At 32.9% G+C, this 22,953-nt stretch overlaps 1 protein-coding gene and 1 long non-coding RNA gene across 4 annotated transcripts in view; one reads left to right on the forward strand and one right to left on the reverse strand.

Annotated features, from left to right (window-relative positions):
* The window catches only part of ZNF654 (zinc finger protein 654), an 84,769-nt gene extending 62,132 nt beyond the window's left edge, over nt 1-22,637 (forward strand). For 2 of the 3 annotated variants that reach the window (XM_037130690.2, XM_037130696.2), the window contains 5 exons: nt 2,572-2,707; nt 5,264-5,466; nt 6,054-6,193; nt 13,061-13,202; nt 16,218-19,078. In XM_037130690.2, the coding sequence (XP_036986585.2) occupies nt 2,572-2,707; nt 5,264-5,466; nt 6,054-6,193; nt 13,061-13,202; nt 16,218-18,623 (3,027 nt within the window). In that variant the 3' untranslated portion in view covers nt 18,624-19,078. The other variant, XM_037130691.2, reaches the window with a different exon arrangement.
* LOC119038281 (uncharacterized) overlaps nt 1-22,953 on the reverse strand; it is a 62,195-nt gene that overhangs the window by 37,292 nt on the left and 1,950 nt on the right. The window contains exon 2 of the long non-coding RNA XR_005080392.2: nt 18,510-18,591. This is a non-coding gene — a long non-coding RNA (uncharacterized LOC119038281). The remainder of the gene's footprint in view (nt 1-18,509; nt 18,592-22,953) is intronic.

Here is a 22,953-nt window from a genome sequence, read left to right on the forward strand (position 1 = left end):
ATAGTATGAATATTTATGAAAGTACATACTAGCTGTAGGAAATGCAATAAAAAAGTATGCCAAAATTGACTGTGGGGTAAGACTTGGTAGATATACAGATAGATCATCAGGGCTTTCCACTGGAAATTTCAATTCAGTAGGTTTGAACTGGGCCCTGGGAATTTGTTATTAAATAAGACCTCTAAGTGTTTCTTATTTTCAGCCAAGTTTAGGAAATTAGCAATAGACATATTTCACCATATCTTGACATCGCCCTAAGTCCAGTTATAGGTCCCACAGCGTTAATAGCTATATGATTGGTGCCCCACTTACCCTAACACAACTAAGAAAGATGGAATGTCCAAGGGCTCAGCAGCATTGCTAAAGCTCACCAGTGATTCAGGTGCTCACCAGGGCTAGCATCCACTAACCTTATTTCTTGTGCTTTGATTGGAACAAAAGCCATCTTGAATTTTAGGGGCACCAACATGTGTGTCTAGTGTAATTTAGGAGTTTGTTTACCTCGAGGTTTGAAATTGATGATTGTTTTTAACCATGAAGCTGTTGCCACAGATCATTACTTGTTCCATGTGATGCATGTTTTTTTAAAAAAATAGATGATCAATAACTTTATATCTTATTTTCTGACTGCTGTAAACATGCTGACACATGGAAATGTAGAAATTAATTTATGCTGAGGCAACTGGGTATCCTAAAGTAAAATAGTTATTCAAATTATTAAAATATACTAGAAGTAGTAGCTGTTATTTTTTTAGGTGCTTATTATATGTCAGGCATTGTACCAAGCACTTTTTAATACTGTTTATACTTTAATCCTCACAACAATCCTATGAAGGTGGTGTTTTTAGTATTTTTGGAGAGGAGTCAAATGAAAGAGCACAGAGAGGTTAAGTAACTTGCCCACTGTTTATAGGGTTTGTTTTGTTTTTTGCTTGCTTGCTTCTTTTTAATTTGGGAATGTCCTAAATGACATTTAGATGATACTTACTTTCATGTTTTGAGTTAAGGATCCCTTGACTTCTTTGACTGAATGATTCTTTATCTTGAAATTTGATTTCTTCTTTTGCCTTGCTGTCTTATAAAACAAAACCTCTTATATATTTTAACAAAGAATGTGAAGTGACATAGATATCACTTTGCAATGTTTGAATGATGAAACATGACAATTCAATAAAAGCAGAGTATTTATTATCACTTCGAATATGTAGCGTGGTGATTTATCCAATAAGTAAAATTCGTGACTATATACAGGGGTGGGCAAAAGTAAGTTTATAGTTGTAATACAAATAAATAATACAAGAATTAATAGTAACACAAGAATAAACTTTGTTTCATGTACTTGCAACTGTAAACCTACTTTTGCCCACCCCTGTATTTTATTTTATCCTGAAGCTTTGCCTGTGACCATTACTAATTTTTAATGCCTGAGGACTTTTTTTTTCTGAATACAGAAATTCTGACAGTTGTTTGTTTTAATTGATGTGCAATTTATTCAAATGTTTAACATTGCCAATTTTAATATCTAGTTTTTTCTTAAGGCTTTAAGCTCTATTTATGCATTTAAAAAATAAATTTATTAACTTCACTAGGCACTCAGTTAATCTTTTTAAATTACCAAATTAAATACCCTCAAACATTTTAGAATACAACACTGAACAATGAATCAAAAAGCATAATCAAACAATTAAATCTTGTAAATCTAAATCTGATTAATCAAATTTATCAATTCAGTAAACCAAGTTCTTCTAAATATTAAACATTGCTTACAGATTTCTGTTACATAATTCATATTATAATCATAAGCCTAAGATATCAGATTCTCTAAAAACATTTCAAATATCTTTTAAAAAAATCCCAGAATATGTGTAGACAAATTTTCAGTTAATGCCCAACTTATCGATACATTTTAATCTTAAACCTAATGCAAAGTTTTCATATAGGTTGTATTCATTTCTTCAGCCTGTTATTTCTTCATCCCAAGATTACAAATGTACTTACACAACAAAGTGGAATAGAATGTTCATCTTTTAGCCTTCTACCACATCTAAGATTATACATTTGGGATTGGGGCAGGGCACCTAAGTCTGCCTGTCAACCAGAGTCTGCATTAGACCCCACTACCCCCTTCTCATCGTCAGGGCTGTAGCTTTCCCTGTTAACAGAAATTTATCAGCTCTCACGTAAATTTAAGTGAGCTTAAGTTTTACATTTTTGCAACCTGGTTCTTTTCCTAGAAATGATGCATCCCTTAAGTTTTTTCTTATGTTTTTGCAATGTGATCCTCTTTCTAGAAACGATGCATCCCATAAGTTTTTTTTCTTAGGTTACACTTCATCCCTATAGAATGGGATTTCCTAAGTCCATTTATGTAGAAACTGTGTAACCTTTGGCATTAAAGTCGATTTGTGTACTTCTGGGGTTTTGACACCCTACTTAGGTTACTCAGTAATCCTTTCTCTTTTATATTATAGCTTGCCTCATCGGCCATCAGTCATTTTATTGACAATGATGATCAAGTTTAGTTTTTAACCCCTTTAAATTCATAAAGCCAAAATGATTTTTCTCTCCTAGGAATGCCAGAATCACCTCCGCAGATATGGAAATGTGAATCTGGAACTGGTGACTCGAATCATTAGAGATGGTGGCCCATGGGAAGATCCAGTGTTGCAAGCTGTTCTTAAAGCCCAGCCAGCATCTCAGGAGATAGGTACTTCAGGAGACTCAAAATCAAAACCACCATTTGTGAGAAGGAAACAGTTTAACTTTCTAATTAGAGCAGAAATTAAAACGATTTTTATTTTATAATATTGAGTAAGAGTTATGTATTTTCACATGAAGTGTGTTTAATTTGGTGTACTAACCTGCTCTAAGAGTGACTTTTAGATTAGACTGAGGTACATTTATTTCTAGTAATTTCTCATGTTAATGGAAATTCAGAATGTTAACACATTTACTTGTTCAGAAGTTAGAGAGTTCATTTGTTTTTGTCTCTTCAGTTATATTTTAAAAATCTATTTAAGTAGGAACACCCCTATTAAACAGAATGAAACAAAACTCCCTGCTTAAGCACCTGAGATCTCCCTCATACAGGAAACTGAAGGCTGGAACTGGTCCAATTTTTATCACTACTACTGTATATCCTGTACCTAGCCTGCTGTTAGGTATAGGTATATGTTGATTGACTGAATGACCACATGATGAATGAGTGACTAACTAAATAAGTAAATTTGAATTACAAATACTATAGGACAGTATTTCCCAAACTTGATCCATTAATGAAGTTAAATTTTCTCTTATCCCCTTTCCACCTGCATACTTCTTTGACATTACCTCCTCTCAAACCTAGAAGCACAGTGTTTCCTGTGGGCCAAAATTCTCTCTTGAGGAAGGAGGTTCAGTCAGCTCCTTCTAGTAAATTATTAAATATATATATTTATTAAATTATTTAAAAATATACATGTATATTATTTGCCATATTATTCCTGAGCCACAGAACATTTTGATCCACAAAAACTCAGAAAGTAAGCTCAGCAGTAGTGAATAAGCACAGAACTGTAGAACACATTTGAAAGCATGGAGAGAGCCTCTGGAGTGCAATTATAAGCTGGCCAAAGAGAAAGGACAAGAGCTCTCAGCTTTGGAACCATTCAGACCTTGGTTCAGTGAGAAATATACTTCACACCACAAATTGTGCTGAGCAGGTTAGGTTCTTTCCTAAGTGTGGGTAAGGTGTGGGGGTAGACTGTGAGTAGAGTGTAGTGGAGAAGGCGCTATGATTCTTGGGTTTAAGAGCAAGCCAACCCATATACAAGTGTGAAGGCCTAAGGCACCCCGTGTGAGAGGTGAAAAGGCTAGCAGAAGTAGTGGACAGTTGTGGGGTGAGCTAGGAGGTAGAAAAGAGCTAAGGAATATATGTGACAGTGATACAGTGCTATATACCAAAGGATACAAAGGACACTGGGGAAGGAATAAAAGAACTGAAGACAGAGGCAGCTAGAACTGAGGAGGAAAGTTGAATTATTGAAGAAAGGCGTAGAGTCAATCAGGTAAGGCAAGGGTGACAGACTGAAGGAAATTATGAGGAGACTGGAGAATGGGGTTAGAGGGGACAGCAGGTAGACAAAGAGCTTCAAAAAGGGAAAAGAGGAAAAGAAAGTTTGGCTTTTGGGAGCTTTTAGGCTTCTTTGAGTAGGAGCTAGAACAAACATACTTGGTTGCTTTAAGGGCTGATGGCCTTAATATATATCTATATGTAGTTCTTCATACACAGATAGCCCTTTCGTACTTAATTGACATACCTCCTCATTAATATGGATGACTATTCTCTCACTGTTGATCATTAGGGTAAAAACTAAAGTTTATCCTTGCATTAACTTTATAACTCAGTGTCTGTATATCATACATTGGAAACAGATTTGCAAGGAAAGCGTTGAAGCCCAAATAAAACATGACTCATAAGCATTTTAGAAGCTAACGATTAAATATATATAACTAATTAAAATACTTTTGGGTCCAAAATCATGGAATATGGGTTCCAGTTCCTGCTTTGCCACTTAATTTTTGTCCTTGGGCAAGTCATTTGACCTCTCTAAGACTCAATTTTGTGATCTACAATATGGATACTATGATACCTGTCATAAGGTTGTTGTTAGGTCTAAATAAATATGTAGATAAAGGTGTTTGTATATTTTTAAATTCTGTAAAAACAGATAATTTTAGTAATTATTCTGCTGATACATAAGCATATATTAATAAGCAGTCCTGGCTTAATATATATTTCATTATTTAACTTTTCATTAACTCACATTTATTTCTTTATAATTAATCTGAATTAATGTGGTTTTAATGACAAATTAAGATTCAGTCTTTTCACCTTAACAGTAATGAAAATACTGAGCAGTAAGATGATGAAGTACTAATCTTAGGCTAGAAATTCCAGACCCAATGTTATTTGAAACATTTTAACACATTAGTGAACTGAATAAAGAATATTTCAGGTTTGTTTTTTATTTTGCTTTTTACTTTTTATACTGAGAAGATATCGACAGATATTTCGTGAACACTGTTTTGTTGTCACTGTTCTTTCCCTTTTTCCAATCATATAATTGTGTATTTTTTCTTCACAAACTTATGAAAATGCTATTTAATTAACTACTTAGTCTAATTAGGTGCCATGTGTTGGTGCTAAAGTTTCAAACAATCATCAAGAGTTTGAGAAATCTTTTCTTGAGAGTAATATGAGTCTCTTCTTTTTTTAACATAGTGAACAAATACTTAAGTTCTGAAAATCCACTATTCTTCGAACTACGTGCCAGATACCTAATTGCTTGTGAACGCATACCTGAAGCAATGGCTCTTATTAAATCTTGTATAAATCACCCAGACATCAGCAAAGACTTATATTTCCATCAAGCACTCTTCACATGTCTATTTATGTCACCTGTAGAAGATCAGCTATTCCAGGAGGTATTGTTTAAGATTTTGTTTTCCTGTCATTATTTTAATTTTACAATTAAAAAAAATGGAGCCCATTCTTGTTAAATTCCTTTTTAGTAGAACCAAAGGCTTTTAGATTACATTATCTACATGTGTTCTCTTTGGCACCATTCTTTAAGCTCATGTTGAATTAGACAAAATCTGACATTAATAAATGATGAAATTAATAAAACAGTATAAGCATTATTTATTTATGTTGAGTTTCTGGTGTTACAGAGATTAAATAAAAACTGAGAAGCATTATGATTTTGCCTTTTAAATAAAATGCTAAGAAATTAAATTTCATGTTTGTTATGTTTTTTCAAGATGAAAGAATCTTTCCTAATATGGACCCTACTTACCTACAAGTATGGACATTAAAGAGATCAAAAGTAGTCATTGTACACTGTAGGTTCTATATAGTAAAACAATGAGACCATGAGAATTTTTCTGTACAGTTCATCATTGTCTTCATAGAAGAAAACTAGAAATCTAATTTCTTCTGAATGTTTGAACATTTACTACAGCTAGCTTTTTGGATTTTTTAATATGAACTGATTTTTCTTTTCCTCTTATAGCATTTATTGAAAACTGATTGTAAGAGTGGAATTGATATCATCTGTAACACTGAAAAAGAAGGCAAAACTGTACTAGCCTTGCAACTCTGTGAATCTTTTCTTATTTCACAGCTCCAGAATGGGGACATGTATTGTATCTGGTAAGTGTTCCTAATGTCAAAATTGAAATAAGATGGGGAACAGAAGGAGAATTGGTTAGCAGAGTTTGGGTTTTAGAATTTTTAAAAGTTATGTGAAACTGTTAAGCAAGAAGCAATAGTAAGACCTAACAGTTAAAAAAGAGAATGATCATGTACCAGTAATTGATACTGTGAATATTTAATGTATGTGCTATAATGAAACAATTGTCTTTTAAATTAAATTTGGAGTGTGAAGTTTGGTGGGTTTTTTTTTTTGAGACTTAGTTTTTTAGAGCAGTTTTATGTTTGTAGCAAAATTTAGAGTGAGGTACAGACATTTTCCATATTCCCCCTGCTTCCACACATACATGATCAATATTACTTCCCAGAATGGTACATTTTTACCAAGGTTGAACCTACCCTGACACATCATGATCACACATGATCACAGTTCATTTTTCTGTTAACTGTTGGTGTTCTATATTCTATGGGTTTGGACAAGTAAATAATGACATAAGTCATCATTATAGTATTGTACAGAGTATTTTCACTGCTGTAAAAATCATCTGTGCTCCATCTGTTTGTCTTTCTTTCTGACTGCCACCTCTGGAAAGCGCTGATTTTTTTACTGTCTTCAGTTTTGCCTTTTCAGAGTATCATATAGTTGGAATCATACAATGTGTAGCCTTCTCAAAAAGGCTTCTTTCACTTAGTACTATACATTTAGGGTTTCTCCATGTCTTTTCATAGCTTGATGGTTCATTTCTTTTTAGTGTTAAATAATATTCTCTTGTCTGGATGTACCACAGTTTATTCATCCATTCAGATGCTGAAGGGTGTTTTGTTATTTCCAAGTTTTGGCAATTATGAACAAAGCTGCTATAAACGTCTGTGTTTAGGTTTTTGTGTGGACATGTTTTCAGCACCTTTGGGTAAATATCAAGGAGAATGATTGCTGGAACGTATGGTAAAAATATGTTTAGTTTTTTAAGAAACTGCTAAACTGTCTTCCAAAATGGTTGTACCATTTCTCACTCCCACCAGCAATGTATGAGAATTCTGTTGCTCATCCTCACCACCATTTGTTGTCAGGGTTCTAGATTTTGGCCCCGCTAATAGGTGTATAGTGGTATCTATATATCTATTGTTATAATTTGCATTCTCCCTGATGACATATGAAATGGAGCATCTTTTTATATGCTTTCTTGCTATTTGTAGATCTTCTTTGGTGAGGTTTCTGTTAAGATTTTGGCCTCTTTATTTGAATTGCTTGTTTTCTTATTGCTGACTTTTAAGAGTTCTTTGTGTATTGTGAATAACAGTCATTTATCAGATGTGTTTTTTAATAAATATTTTCTCCCAGTCTGTGGCCTGTTTTTTCATTTCCTTGACACTGTCTTTTACAGAGCATGATTTTTTAAAATTTTAACGAAGTCCTGCTTATGAGTTACTTCTTTCATGGATCGTATCTTTGGTGTTATGTCAAAAAAGGCATCACCATACCTAAGGTTATCTAGGTATTCTCCTATATTATATTCTAGAAGTTTTATAATTTTACATTTTATATTTAGGTCTGTGATCCATTTTGAGGTTTTTTTTGTGAATGTTATAAGGTCTGTGTTTAGATTTATATTTTTGGAATGTGGATGCCCAGTTGTTTCAGCATCATTTGCTGAAGAAACTGTCTTTGTCCTTTGTATTGCCTTTGTTCCTTTGTCAAAGTTCAATTGACTACATTTACGTGGGTTCATTTCTGGGCTCTCTACTTTGTCCCATTGATCTATTTGTCTATTCTTTTGATGAAATAGCAGTGTCCTCAATTTAGCTCTATACTAAAGTCCTGAAGTTAGGTATATCAGTCCTCCAAGTATGTTCTTCTTCAGTATTGCATTAGCTATTCTGGGAATTTACTTCTCCATATAAATTTTAGAATCAGTTTGTCAGTATCCATAAAATAACCTGCTAGGGTTTTGATTGGGATTGCATTAAATCTGTGTAGATCAAGTTGGGAAGAAGAGACATTTTGACAATATTATTTCTTCCTAGACTGAAAAATCTCTCCATTTATTTAGTTCTTTGACTTAATTCACCTGAGTTTTAGTGTTCCTCATATAAATCTTCTACATGTTTGTTGAAATTATACCTATGTATTTTGTTTCTTAAGTGCTAATATTAATGGCATTGTGTATTAGTTTTTTTAAAACATAAGAATTATGTCAAAGTTATTAGTAGGATATATGAACCATTAAGTTTAGGAACTATGTTATTTGGAATGTGGTATGAGAGTGTTCTTAGTATCTACCCTTCAAATGCTATTAGGTGAAACCATGAATAATAATTACAGAAGATTCTAGTAACTTCTGATTCCCCTCTCCCAGCATACACATGTGCGTGCGCACACGCGTGCGCACACACACACAGACCATTCCACTTTGACATTTCATTAATTTTTAAAGGAATATTATGTTTTATTTGAGGAGCATAATAATCTGAAATGATATGGTTATAAACATTCTTTAATAAATGCTTTTGAATTTTAAATATTTAAAACAATAGGTTGAAAGAGATTTAAAGCCAAACTCATTTAATCTTCTTGTTTTACATATTAAAATCTTCAGACTAAGAGATAAAGTAAAAAAAGCTAATTAGTAGCAGAGCCGGATCTAGTTTCTAGATCCCACTCTGCTATTAATTTTCTAGGAGAGTACATTTTTAGTCAGATTATGTAAGTTTTATTCAGAAGTTTACCCAGTAAGTTGGATTTCAAATAGAGGAGGGATCAGGAGGCAATGGTACAACATACAGTTAGTATTATCATTTCTTGATATGTAGTTATTCCCAAACAATATACTCATGACTATTATATTAGATCTTTTCCTATAATAGGGATAGGAATATTCTCTGCTCTTGACTGTATTAAACTATTTAAACTGGATATCCTCAGTCTTTTCATTTTAATACACTTTTTAAAAAAAAGGAATCATGTATAAACAACAACAAAGAGGAAAGCACTTAATTTTCTTCTTTTCTTGACTAACCAATTTCTGTTCTCTAAGAAGGAACCTTAAACTGTCTTTCCTGCTCCTGGCCACAGTTACCCTCCAAGAACAGAAGCTGGGTAATGCAACTTCCAGCTGCTTAACTGGAAAGGGATCTTTAGATTGCTTCTTCATCCTTTCTTCTAAGTAGGCTGAGTTCTGATGGTCTGCTCTCTTATTTCTTCTACCTCTCCTCTATATTTCTAAATGCTGAAATTCTTTTTCTAAAAGTTGATTGTCACTGTAACTTGAAGAAGCAGGATTCCTTCTAGCCTCAAGGTCTGTGTTGTCTTTTTCATCTTGGCCCTCCCTTTGATCAGCTTACCCTTTATCTGGACTCTTTAAGAACAGGACCTGATCCACAGTCCAGTTTTGTTTCATCTCAAGCTAGTGGAGTAAGCTACTAACCTTATTTCTCTTACTATCACTAAACAAACAAATAGTAATAGCAGCTGCTACTAGTTGCTGAGTGCTTCCTGTAGTCTTTGCTATATATGTGCATTATCTTACTTATTCTAACAATTTTATGGAGTAGATATTGTACTGATATCTAGTAGATGCCCTTCAACTAGTAGATAAAGCCAGGATACAAATCCATGTAGCCTGACTGACAACCACTGAGTTTTAATTTGTAGAGCCTGTTATAGCCTGTTCTCAGATAGATAATTTGATGAATTTGACGATTTTATTAGTACTTGCTACCTGGTAAATATGTACACCAAATTGGTGCTGTGTTTTCTAAAGGAACCTGTGTTTAAAAAGAAAATGTAAGTTTCATTAAAATATCCCCTTTGGTCTACACAAATAATCCTATTAGTGGTTTTTAGGGTGTTTTGTTTTTTGCTTGTGTTCTCCTTCAAAATCCAGTGCACAAGTAAACCCTGAGGCTCCTCTTATAAATTCAGTCAGAATGGACCTTCATAACCATGTTTCTGCTTTGCCTACTAGAAAGCTAAAATCTATATTGGTAGCCCTCTCCTGGCAAACTTATTAAGACCTTGGTATTTTATTTTGTTTACCAACTTTCCTCCTGAGTTAACAGAAACAAAGATAAGATCTGTCTTCAGAAAAAAATATTGTACCTTGATAATGTCTCTCTATGGAGTCTCAAATTATATTTTGGAATAAGTTGGAGAATAAATATATACATTTCTAATATGTTAAAAAATTTTTGTATAATACTGAATGGAATATTTTGCCATGATTTCCAACTATCATTTTTTTGTTTTTAAATCTGTTGCAGAGATATGCCATGTCTTTTTCAGCATCTAACTAGTTAGGGAAAATGTAATAGTATAGGCATTCCTTAGAGATACTGCAGGTTCAGTTCCAGTCACCATAGTACAGTGAGTATTACAACACAAGGAGTATCATGATAAAGCAACTCATAATCTTTTACTTGTGGAGGGTCTTCAGTTTGTAAGAAAACACAACATGTGTGTATCGCAGTGACGCAAAGTGCAAAAAAATGAGGTATGCCTGTATTTACTGGAAAGATACTAGCATATGGCATAAGTGACAAAAAGGACAGGGATATAGTTGGTCCTCAAAAGAGAAGTGCTACCAGAGACACTCAAGATTGCTAGGGTTAAAAAAAATTTTTGTTTCTCTTTTATGTCAGTTGGTTCCAGTCTCTCCCATTGCACACCAGAAGGAATGTCAGCAGTCCCCATGATTCACAGTTTAGAGTTGAGAACATTCTAGAGTTGAAACTGACAGGGGTCAGTTTCCTGTTCCTGAATTAATATCTTAAGGAGGGTGAGAAGGGTCACATAGGAGACATGGCTACTGGGATTCCAATGTTGTGTATTAAGGCATTGCCAGAAAAAGGTGGCTCACCGTAAACTTGGTAATGCCATGCCTGGTGGTAGCATACAACACCCTATTGATATTTAGGTTTCTCTCATTCCCAGTCTCATGTTTTTGCCACTACATCCATACAATGTGTCATTGAGATTTATAATGTATTAATAGTTAGGGAAACAAGATCTATATAATATAAGTGAGGGAATACATGAAAGGCATGAAATCAATAAGAGGGATCAAAGACCTGTTCTGAAGTAATTACCACTTTGGGGTATTCATGAAGGCTTTTGTGAAGAGGCACTTGGTATGGACATTGAAAGATAAGCTCATCTTAGAAATAAAGAACTACTTTCCAAAAAGAGTAATCAGCATAAATAAAAATGAGAATAAATTAACTGTAAGGAGACCAGTGTAGAAGAGTACCCAGAATTCAAATCCTATGCTTCCAATTTCAAAATCCATGTTTCCATTGCTACTGACACTATAATGGCATCTAGAACACACATTAAATGAAATAGTCTGGAAGGTGGAAACAGATCAGTTTAAAACCCCATCGAATTATTAACACAGAAAAATAGGCCTGACTGGTGTAGCTCAGTGGATTGAGCATGGGCAGTGAACCAAAGGATGATTGGTTCGATTCCCAGTCAGGGCACATGCCTGGATTGCAGGCCAGGTCCCCAGTGGGGGGTGTGTAAGAGGTAATGACATAATGATGCTTCTCTCCCTCTCTTTCTTCTTCCCTTCTCCTCTCTCTAAAAAAATAAATATTTCAAAAAAATTAAAGGGCCTAAGGTGGTACATGGAGAAGAATGGCTCTGGGGAAAAAATATAATCAAAGTGTAAAGACCGAATAATGAATAGGTTAAAACAAACAGGTTAGAGGAATGTTTAGTGTCATTGACTGATCTAGGAAAAGACTGTCAATTTTGCAGGAATGTTATTTGTTCCGATATGGTTATGGTGACAGAAAGCAATCTTAATTGAAATATGCCTAGACATGGAAATTGGTAAAGAAATCAGAACTACAGATTTGGGAGCAAGGTGTGAAACCCAATGAGCTTCCATAGGAGTACATATGCAAAAAAGAAGAAAAGAAAAAGGTTAGTGGTGTTCTGAAACTTATGAACACCACAAAGCCAGTATGAAATATGGGGAATTCTGTTTTTTACTGATAATACATTGCTTGCCATTATTTTCTGTTTTGTATTTTCTGTGTTGCCTCTCTAAGTAGACTATTCATACCTTCATGATAGTAATCAAGCTGCCCTTAGATTTAATAATTGTATATGCTGGGCATACTCAGCATACTCAGTAAGTCACTTGAAAAAAATTTTTTATCATCAATTATTTTAATACTTTTTAGATTATGATGCTTTATGTAACTAATGATATATTTAAAGAATTCTAATTTGCTAAATTATGATATCCAAATATATCAATTATATCTTATAATTTTCTTTCCCACAAAGCCCACTGCTTCATATAATAACCTAAGCCATATTTTTGGAAAATGGTTCGTAGTTTGTATATATTGAAAGTCTACATATTAATGAAAGAGCAGATAATCTAAAACATTTCAGAATTAGTACTATAATATATTTAAACTTTGGATCTATAGCACTTTGGGTATCTTAATAAATTGAAAATGAAAAATATGAGCTATTTTTTGCATAAAGTCTATAGCACTGATTTCTAAATTGGCAAGTAGGGTATTAATTAATGGCTAAAGTTATTTTTTTTTATGTAATGTTGGTACATTTGGATTAGAATTTATTTTGATCAACTACTAGAGATGCCTTAGGTTTGTAAGCATGTGATTGAAATTCATTCCTTACCACTGCAAACTTGCAATTTTTGGAATTTTCCCTCCACAACTTTTATTAGTTCCATATAGGTAGCAGAAGTAGCTTAGGGTTAACATAATGTCCATTTATACCCACTTTATATGTATCTCAGCCAAAGAATCCGTTAAAGATAACTAATATCTGTATTTCAACAATAAACTGTATTTTTGATACTTCTCTTTTTTTCTCATTTACAGGGAGTTGATTTTCATATGGAGTAAACTTCAGCTTAAGTCTAACCCTTCAAAACAAGTTTTTGTAGATCAATGCTACCAGCTTTTAAGAACAGCAACTAATGTGAGAGTCATATTTCCTTTCATGAAAATCATTAAGGATGAGGTAAATAGGATATATTTACCCCTTCATTTTAAATTAAAATTAAATGACAGCTCAATGAAACTTGAATCTCTTATGAAAAAATTTATTTGACTATAAATTTGAAGAGGATATATGATTAAATAAATTTATCATTTTAGTAGAATCTTAATTTGCAGATGAGCTTTATCTGTAGACAATGCCTGCTCACTGTCATAAAGAAATATAGCTCATAGTTTTTTAGGTTAAAGAAACCATGAATACAAGGCATTTTTGAAACTTAAGGACAGATTTCTAGAGTGTTTAAATAGTATAAACCCATTAACTGTTTTTAAAAATAGTCCTGAAGCAAGTTTTTCATGGGCCATTTGCAAGTGAGTACAATTCTACATGACTTACATAGACATGAAAATGGATCCTGCCAGTCCTTTAACTTTTGTTTCTAAATATTAACAAGTTTAAATACAAAGATAGTCAAGATAAAGCTACCCTACATTTTAACTGAATCCTTATGCAGGTTACATAAGGAGGCATCCATTAAGTAATATATTTTATTGTTTTCTTATATTTGTGCACTTATGACATTCATTATCACATCACTCATTAGCTATATGACCACACAGTGATCATATTCCCATGACATAGAGTTGACAGCGTTATATCAAGGTATTTTTTTTCTTATTTATTTTGCTAATAGCCTTAATAGCTTCACCATTAGTGAGATGTCATTCAAATGTATTGTTAAATTTAATCTCTCTCCCTACCAAAAAGGAGGAAAAACAAGTAAATTATGTCATAAAATACTTTTCAACATTTAAGGTGAATCAGAGTCATCTGTAAAACTTCTTTCAAAAATAAAAGATGTATCTATTTACTTTTTTACATGTGATTCTCATTTGCACCAAACATTAAGAGACTTGGCTAAAGAAAGTTTATAACATTGGGGAAGTTCAGCAAATTATCAGAAAGCTATCCTATTTTTATAAGTCTGGCCAGCCTAAAAATACATTAAAAGAGGAAAAATTCAAAGATGAAATAAATATTTAAAATGTGCTTAATTGTTTATACTGTACTTAAAAAAAGGTTTTAATCTAGTGGAATAGGTCACTGACATGCCTCAGTGCTGGCACAATACCACATGAGTTCAGAAGGAGACATAGACGGCATATCTGAAAAGGCTCCACAAAGGAGGATGCTTTAAGCTGGGTTTTGAATGATAGATGAGGACAGTACTAATATTTGTATTTTACAGACCACTTTTCTCATGTTATTGTTATCTCACAACTGTTCAGTGACATTAACAGTGTAGCAGAGAAACCTGGGAGAAGTATGTAGAAGATGAAAGAAACTAATTGGAGGGAGTGTAGGAGTTGAGGGAGGGTGCTGGAGATCCCAAAGGGACTTGAATTCTACATTAAAAGTTGGAACTTCAGTTTATAAATATACTGGAAATTTTAAAGGATTTCTGGTAAGGAAAGTGTCTCATTTCCTTTTGTCCTTTGTGATGATTCTGAAATTTTTAAACTTGGGCATTTGGGTACATTATAACTTCATGAGGCAAAAGAGAGAATGTAAACAGAACTTTAGAGAAAGAAGGATTTTTTTTTTTGAAGCAGTGAAGTTTGAACTTGTTATATCTGGAAAATCTAGGTGCAACTATCTAAGTATAACAGACAATTAGAGGGAGGAAATTTGAATTCAGTAAAGGATTTCAAACTGGAAATGATGGATAGGAGAAAACTAAACTCAGTGGAATAGATCTGATTTCATTTAAAAGTCGCTATATTCTAACTTCTCTGCTAACCATAGGAGGATATAAAAAATGAGGTACTGTATTATTTAGGAATTCAAAAATTCCTAGGAATTTAATAATTCAAAGGAGGGGGGTAGGGACATACACAGGTTGTTATAAAACAATATATACATGCTGTTTAGAAATAAGTGTAAGTTATTCCCAGTAGAATGAAAAGGGAATGCTTAACTCTACCCCAGGGCAGGGACCAGAATGAATGGTGAGGAAGAACTTTTCAGAGTACAAGTGCCAAAGAATGAATAGATGTGTCAGAATTTACCAGCAAGATAAAGTGGGAATATGATGTACAAAGTTAAGGTCTGTGTGTGAAACTGTAAGTAGATAAGCAGGGTTGCAGAACATGTAAAGGACTAAGTGGACATAAGGATGGTAAAGTGTTTTCCTCTTTCATCATCTGTAATATACCCTATGTAGGTAGTATGATGTACACACACACACAATTTAAAAGACATTATTTGTACCTCTTTCTGTTCAAACAGGTATTTAGATCATTTCAAATCACTAGCAGCATTATTTATAACTTGAATTAGGGTGGATATATAACAAATTCCTGAGTAAAAGCTGATGCAGTTTACCTTTGAGTCATAAGTAAAAATTTCAAAACTCGAATGCTTTTGTTGGTAACTTCCTTCCAGTAGGTTCATTATTCTGTTACCTTACTAGATTTGGAAAGATTGTAATGGCCCTCTTCATGTGGCCTACATTTCTTCCCTTATTTGTTTAAATAATATTAATTAAATAGTGCAGCTTTATGAAAGAGTTTCCCATAAGCAGTTATTTTTAAGTAATTATTTTTAAGTAAAAATTGGTAAATGTGCTTAAATTCATATAATGTAACCCTTCTGCCACAGAATGAGATTAGTACCTAAAATAAGAAAGTAAATCTTATTAAGTTTACAGAGTATTTTGTATTTTAAATCACCATAAGGTTATGAAGCATTTTTTATTATGGTTAGTAATGCTTGACAAATTTGCAAATTAAGTAAATTAAAAGTGAAAATGCTATTTTTTCAGAGTCTCAAATTTATAAAGATTTATTTATATGTTAAATAAGAGTTCAGGCTACCTACTGAGTTAAGAATTAAGGCTGACTACTGAGGGAAATTACACATTTGGAATACTGTGTTTATTTTAACTTTCACTTTATGGTTGTATTTTGAAGAGGTAAACTAGTTAGTACAATATTTTTAAAAGCGTATTTAGTAGTAATATTTTTTCTTTTTTAGGTTGAAGAAGAAGGCCTACAAATTTGTGTTGAAATATGTGGTTGTGCTCTACAACTAGACCTTCATGATGATCCCAAAACTAAATGTCTGATTTATAAAACAATTGCACATTTTTTGCCAAATGATTTGGAGATCCTCAGGATTTGTGCACTCTCAATATTTTTTCTTGAGCGCTCTTTGGAAGCTTATCATACAGTGGAAGAACTTTATAAACGTCCTGATGAAGAATATAATGAAGGCATTAGTAGTGTTCAAAATCGTGTTCGTTTTGAATTACTTCCAATTTTAAAAAAGGGATTGTTTTTTGATCCTGAATTCTGGAACTTTGTAATGATTAAGAAAAACTGTGTAGCATTACTGAGTGATAAATCAGCAATTAGATTTCTAAATGAAAATACACTGGAAAATTCTACAGGTAATCTAAGAAAGACAGTGGAACAGAAAGATTTAGATGAAGGGCTTGACTCTCTAACAGATCAGAGCACTGGAGAGCTTGATCCTGATGATATATCTGGAGCCCAACCTAAAGGCCATGTTAATACAAAGAAAAACCTTACAGCTCTTAATGCTACTAAAGTAGATCACAATGTTCCAAGACATCGGTGTATGTTATGTAACAAGGAATTTCTAGGTGGTCACATTGTAAGACATGCCCAGGCTCATCAGAAAAAGGGCAGTTTTTCCTGTGTAATATGTGGTAGGAAATTTAGAAACAGAGGACTTATGCAGAAGCATTTAAAGAATCATGTTAAAAAAATACAAAGACAACAAATTGCTGCAGCTCAACAGGAGGATCAAGAAATTCCTGCTTTAGGAGAAATAAGTTGTTACAATTCTTTAATTTCACTTGAAAATGAGAATTCTGATAATAAAGATTTGGAAGTACAAACTATTAATACTTCCAGTGATAGAAATGAAGAAGTCATCCCTGCACATGTGGCTGAATTCACTGAAATTCCCATAAGTGTATCAGAAAATGCTATTGAAAACATCACTGAAAATGGCAGTACTGATACTTACATAAATAATCTATTAGAGCCGCTACCTATATGTGAGGATGACTATGAGGAGGAAGAGGATGAAGAAGGTGATTTTGAAGATGATTATGACCTGAATCAAGAAACCTCAGTACTTCATAAAATCAATGGAACTGTATGCCATCCAAAAGACATATATGATACAGATCAAGAAGGAAACTTTAAGTGCCCTGCTTTTGGCTGTGTCAGGATATTTAAAAGAATTGGATTTCTAAATAAACATGCAAGGACTGTACATCCAACTGACTTGAATGTGCGGCAAACCGTAATGAAGTGGAGCAAAGGAAAATGCAAATTTTGTCAAAGGCAGTTTGAAGATTCTCAGCATTTTATAGATCACCTTAATAGACACAGCTACCCAAATGTGTACTTTTGTTTGCATTTTAATTGCAATGAGTCATTTAAGCTGCCATTCCAGCTTGCTCAACACACAAAAAGTCACAGGATATTTCAAGCTCAGTGTAGTTTCCCAGAATGCCATGAGCTTTTTGAAGATCTTCCTCTGTTATATGAACATGAAGCTCAGCATTATTTAAGTAAAACACCAGAATCATCTGCACAACCAAGTGAAGCAGTTGTTTGGGATGTTCTTACAGACTCAAATGCTAATCATCAGGAAAAAGACTCATCTAGAAATGAGAAACAAGCTACTAGTCTGCCATTTTCTACTAGCAAATCAAGGAAAGATTCTACAGAACCAAAGACATGTATAGAAAGTATGGAAAAGAAGACAGACAATTTAGTTCAGAATGGAAATGAACATTCTGAAGATACTGTTTCTGATATAAGCTTGATAGACCAAAAGATGCCTGACATAGAGCCAAATTCTGAAAACAATTGTAGTATTAGTGATTTAGTCAATGGACACAGTGGAATAGAACAGACACCTTTAGTTTCATCAGATCCTGCTTTGAAAACCAATACAAATAGAATCAGGACAGAAAATGGTTCCATTTTACCCAGTGTTCTACCACAAGAACACAGTACCCCACCAGTATCTCAGGCACCATCCAAACCAAATCCGACCAGTGAACATACTTCATATGGCTTAATTTTGTCAAAGCCATATGTCAGACCATTGCCTCCCAGTTACCTTGATGAACGGTACCTTAGTATGCCAAAACGCAGAAAATTTATGACTGATAGAATAGATGCCTATTCTGATCAAGATAACATTTGTAGAAAGTCAGTGAAAAGACTAAGATGTGGCAAATGCCTGACCACCTACTGTAATGCAGAAGCACTTGAGGCTCACCTTGCACAAAAGAAATGTCAGGCACTCTTTGGATTTGATTCAGATGATGAAAGTAAGTCTTCTATCTTCTTAGTAGGTATATCTGTAGAAGTAGAAAATGCCATAGATCTTTGAGGTTAAAAAACTAACATTTGTATAGCACAATTAGGTGATAATACTATTCCTGTTTTATAGATCAAAGTCAAAATACACAAGTATTTTGCAAAGGCACAGGCCTATGAACTTGTGGGAGCCAGAACTTGTACACAGGTTTTTAATACTCTTTGATCATACTCTTTCACTGTATCTGAGGCTTTTCTTCATTCTAAGTTTCATGTAATTAAAGTTCTAGAAAAAAGTAATTATGATGGAAGTGTTTTTCATCTGCATGCTAGAATATAAACCAAGTTAAATTGAGCCTCTTTACAAAAATACTTAAGAGTCAGAAAGTAATTGAAAAACCAAAAAGAGAAAGAAAAGCTGGTCTTTTCTACTGAAAATCAGTATTCTTTGAATGTGTAAGAGTATAAATAAACAGGGATCTGACTTAGAATTCCACATGAACATCTATAAAATTTGAATTAATAGACATGTTCTCTTTTACAGGTGCCTGATAAAAATGTTTGAGAAAGATCTGTTGATCAAGCAGTAGTGTGAAAAAAGCACTACAAGAAAATGCATCATCAGTTTGCTATTTCCCTGATGGCCTTAATTTTAGAGTGGTCTTGGATTACTAAAGATAAAGACAACGCACATTGTCCAGAGTGAACTCACAGAGATGTGCTGGGTTAGATTTCAAAAGGGTTATTTCAAAACTCCCAAAGTACCAGTTATCCAGAAAACCACATTTTAAAAAAAGTTTGTGAGATTAATAGCAGCATGTTCAGTTTTGCTTATGTGAAAAACATATTCAGGCAACTAGTCAAAGAGAAACAAGCTATGGCCTTACAGAAAGGGAAAAGTTAATCTGTTATTTAAAAAAAAGGTGGGGTTGGTTTACAATAAAGTATTCTATAAATGGGATTTGTTTTCTTGTCATGCGTAATCAGATTATGACCTTCCCTTCTGGTCAAACATGGTTTAAGGAATCACTGCTATTTGTTTTATTATAATTTAGAAACTGATACACGAAAATAAAACTTGGCTTATCACCATTCTGTGCATAATATATTGTAACTTGTTTCCAGATGATTGAATAGAAAAGTAAAAATTCAATGAATGGCATGCTAGCATTGAAACTTTAGAAACCAAAAGAAAACAAAACAGTAGTGCTTTAGTAGAACCTTCCATGTTCCATTCTTACAATACCAGTGAATTGTAGTATTTAAAAGACAGCAGTGTCAATTAAATAGAAAAAAGTACCAGCAACTACTTTGGGGACAGATTGGAGGAACCAAAGACCATTCAAGGCTGTCTAGTTGAAGGAAAATACTGAATTACAAATTGTTCAATGTGAATAATGGTATAAGCACACTGGGATATTTTTATTTGTAAATAGAGTAGTGTTAGGACATTGCTTGATGATTCATAGTAAGGTCCTATAGACATTGATGTGAGTTATGTAAGTACAGCCATATAAAAATAACTGGCTGTAAGAATTGTAAGCTAAGAATCAGGTCAAGAATTCATTGGTTTTATTCAGTTAGGAGAATTAGTTATAAAATAAGCCATACTACTTATCTGTTCGTATTTATTAGTGATGAATTTGGTCTGATTAGTAATTTATATATATATGAAAGGAAATATTTACACAAAAATTTGCACAAGAATACAGTAAGATATATTGACACATTTATTTTCCTTAATGACCAGTAATTTTCCTAAGGAAGATTTTAACTTAATCGTCAATAAATTGTTAAGACAAAAAGTGTTAAATACCCTCTCAGATATGTTCTGTTGGGTTGGCCAAAAAGTTCATTTGTTTTTTCTGTAAGATGGACCTAAGTAGTGCTTAGTTGTCTTTAACTTCATTGGAAGGAATTTTATTAGATTGTATTGTGACAGCTGTCATATCAGCGTGCATTTAAAAAAAAGGTATCAAAATTGGTGAATTTTTGTATTTCCATTTAAATATTGAAGATGGAAGAAAATACACATTTAAAGATAACACAACTGAAATTCAAAAAAGACTTGTGCGGTGTATGGAGAAGGTGCTGTGACTGATGGAATGTGTCAAAGGTGGTTTGTGAAGTTGTGAAGTTTTGTGCTGGATATTTCTTGCCAATGCTCCATCATTGGGTAAACCAGTTGAAATTGATAGTGATCAAATTGAGATATTAAGAACCACCAACATCACTTCCATGTGGAAGATAGGTGATGTACTCAAAATATCCAAATTAATAAAGTTACTGGTGAAGATGAAAACTGTGTCATTTTATGGAAAAAACTAAATGGACTTTCTGGCCAACCCAACACCTGTACATTTTTTAAAAGAGGAAGGTTAAAAGACCTCCATTTACCTAACAGTGTGTTAATCTGTAGCAGGGATAAAGTGAATGAAAATGTGAAGGCAGATTCTTCAAAAACTGAGCTAATAATGTACGTGTCAACCAAATATTCCAGTATTCCAGTGGACACATTTTTGTTCAAAGTAGATAGTCTCATCAGATCCTACTATATCCAAATACTTTGAATATTAAAGCTTCTTGAATGAAGTTACCAAGCAAGTGGGACATTTCTTCTAGGGTACACCCAGATTTTATGAAATTAGGATTTTTAAGACATGATAGATGATTGACCAGACATCTAAAAAGTTTCCCAATTTTATTAAGTTATTTATCATGGACATTCACTACTATGCAGTCGTAGTGCATACCATTCCAATAAAATTTAGTGTTTGTTTTTTTTTTAATGTAGCCTACATTAGGCTGTGTGATTTACTTTTAAATAGCACAAGTACACACAAATCAATTAGATTTTTTAAATTCTTTAAGGTCAACTAAGTTTTCCATACTCCCTGAGACTAAAAATATAATGCTTGAGATCTATTTCAGTTTAGTCTAAAATAATCATGCAATAAAGTCTGTTTGGAAACTAGTTCATTAGGATGATGAAGTTTTTTTCAAATATAATTTCTGCTTCATATTCTGTAAGTTTAAAATTGCAAATTAATATTTTAACTTATTTTTTATAAGTTGAAACTATCATGCCTACAAATTATTTTTCATTCATTTTGCCATTCATACCAAGATGTTTTAAACATACACCAAATGTTATTTTTTTTGTCTTTAACTTGAAGTTTTATTTCTACTTTTGTGTTGCTGAGGAAAAACCTTCTGAAAGACTGAGTTCAAATTGGTTTATACGTATGTCAAGGAATGTCTTATAGAATTCTGTTTGACTACATTGTTCTAATCTCTTAATGTATTTCTCAAATAATCGCTATTGAAGAATGTGTACACTTTGTGTATGGTTTATAAAGTAAACACATCATTCCAACAGTTCTAATTTGGAATCCAGAAGAAAAGGAAGCTTTCTTCTTCCTCAGTTTATTTTCTACTCTTTTTTTGAGGATATGTTATTTTACACTGACCAAGTTTCAATCCTTTGTTTTTAAATATAAAAAAAATGCCTTCAAAATATTAAATACTTTCTGTTATGTTTCAGTAAGGTCAAGAAAACAGCAAATCTGAATTTTTGCTGCTCAGATATTATGGAGGATGTAGAAAGGGGGAATCTCCGTGGGTAAGGACACTGGTACTTTGGGCTTCAGCCATAATTTTTTTTTTAACTGTCAGTTATATAATGACTAGATAATTTATAACATTGAACTTGTGATTCTTCTTAAATCACACATGAAGGTTCAGCCTTTCATGTTTGGTTTAAGCTGTTCTACGGATTAAAAATCTAAAAGGGATAATAGTGTTTATTTTTTAATTTATTTGGTACTGTAAAACACCTTTTCAGAATGACTAAATGCTGCATATGCATTTTGGAATTGTTAATATGTGAAAGATAATTACAGGTTCAGCAAGAAAGGAATTTGTGCTTCCTTGTTGAACATTATTTTACTTTGCATTTTATAAGAGTACAAATTAAAACTGAGCCATTGATGCAATAAGTCAACAATAGTGTCTCATTTCAAGAAATTTTTTGTACTGTACATAGATTTGTTCAATAAAACATTGTCCTTATTGGTAATGAAGTGGTCAGTTTCATGTAGCACAATGCTTCAAAAAGAATTAGGCTTAAGATGTATATTAAATAATAAATTTAAGAAATATATGATATATTAAATAAGAAATTTCTATTAATGTTTCATAAGAAAATGAGGTATTTCAGTTTATATTGCCATATTCATATTGAGTGATTTTTAAAAACAAAAAAGATAAATCTAAAAGTTTATATAAAAATATGTTAGAAATTATTTTAACTAATGTCTACATGCAGGAATTACACATTGCTAGAATTACTAAAATCATTTCACGTAAATGTTTTCAGTGTGAGATAGCACCCTCTGCAAATA

This window comes from Artibeus jamaicensis, unplaced genomic scaffold (assembly GCF_021234435.1).
Source record: "Artibeus jamaicensis isolate MK-2021 breed Jamaican fruit bat unplaced genomic scaffold, CSHL_Jam_final contig_3113, whole genome shotgun sequence".
In the NCBI taxonomy this organism is placed as follows: Eukaryota; Metazoa; Chordata; class Mammalia; order Chiroptera; family Phyllostomidae; genus Artibeus; species Artibeus jamaicensis.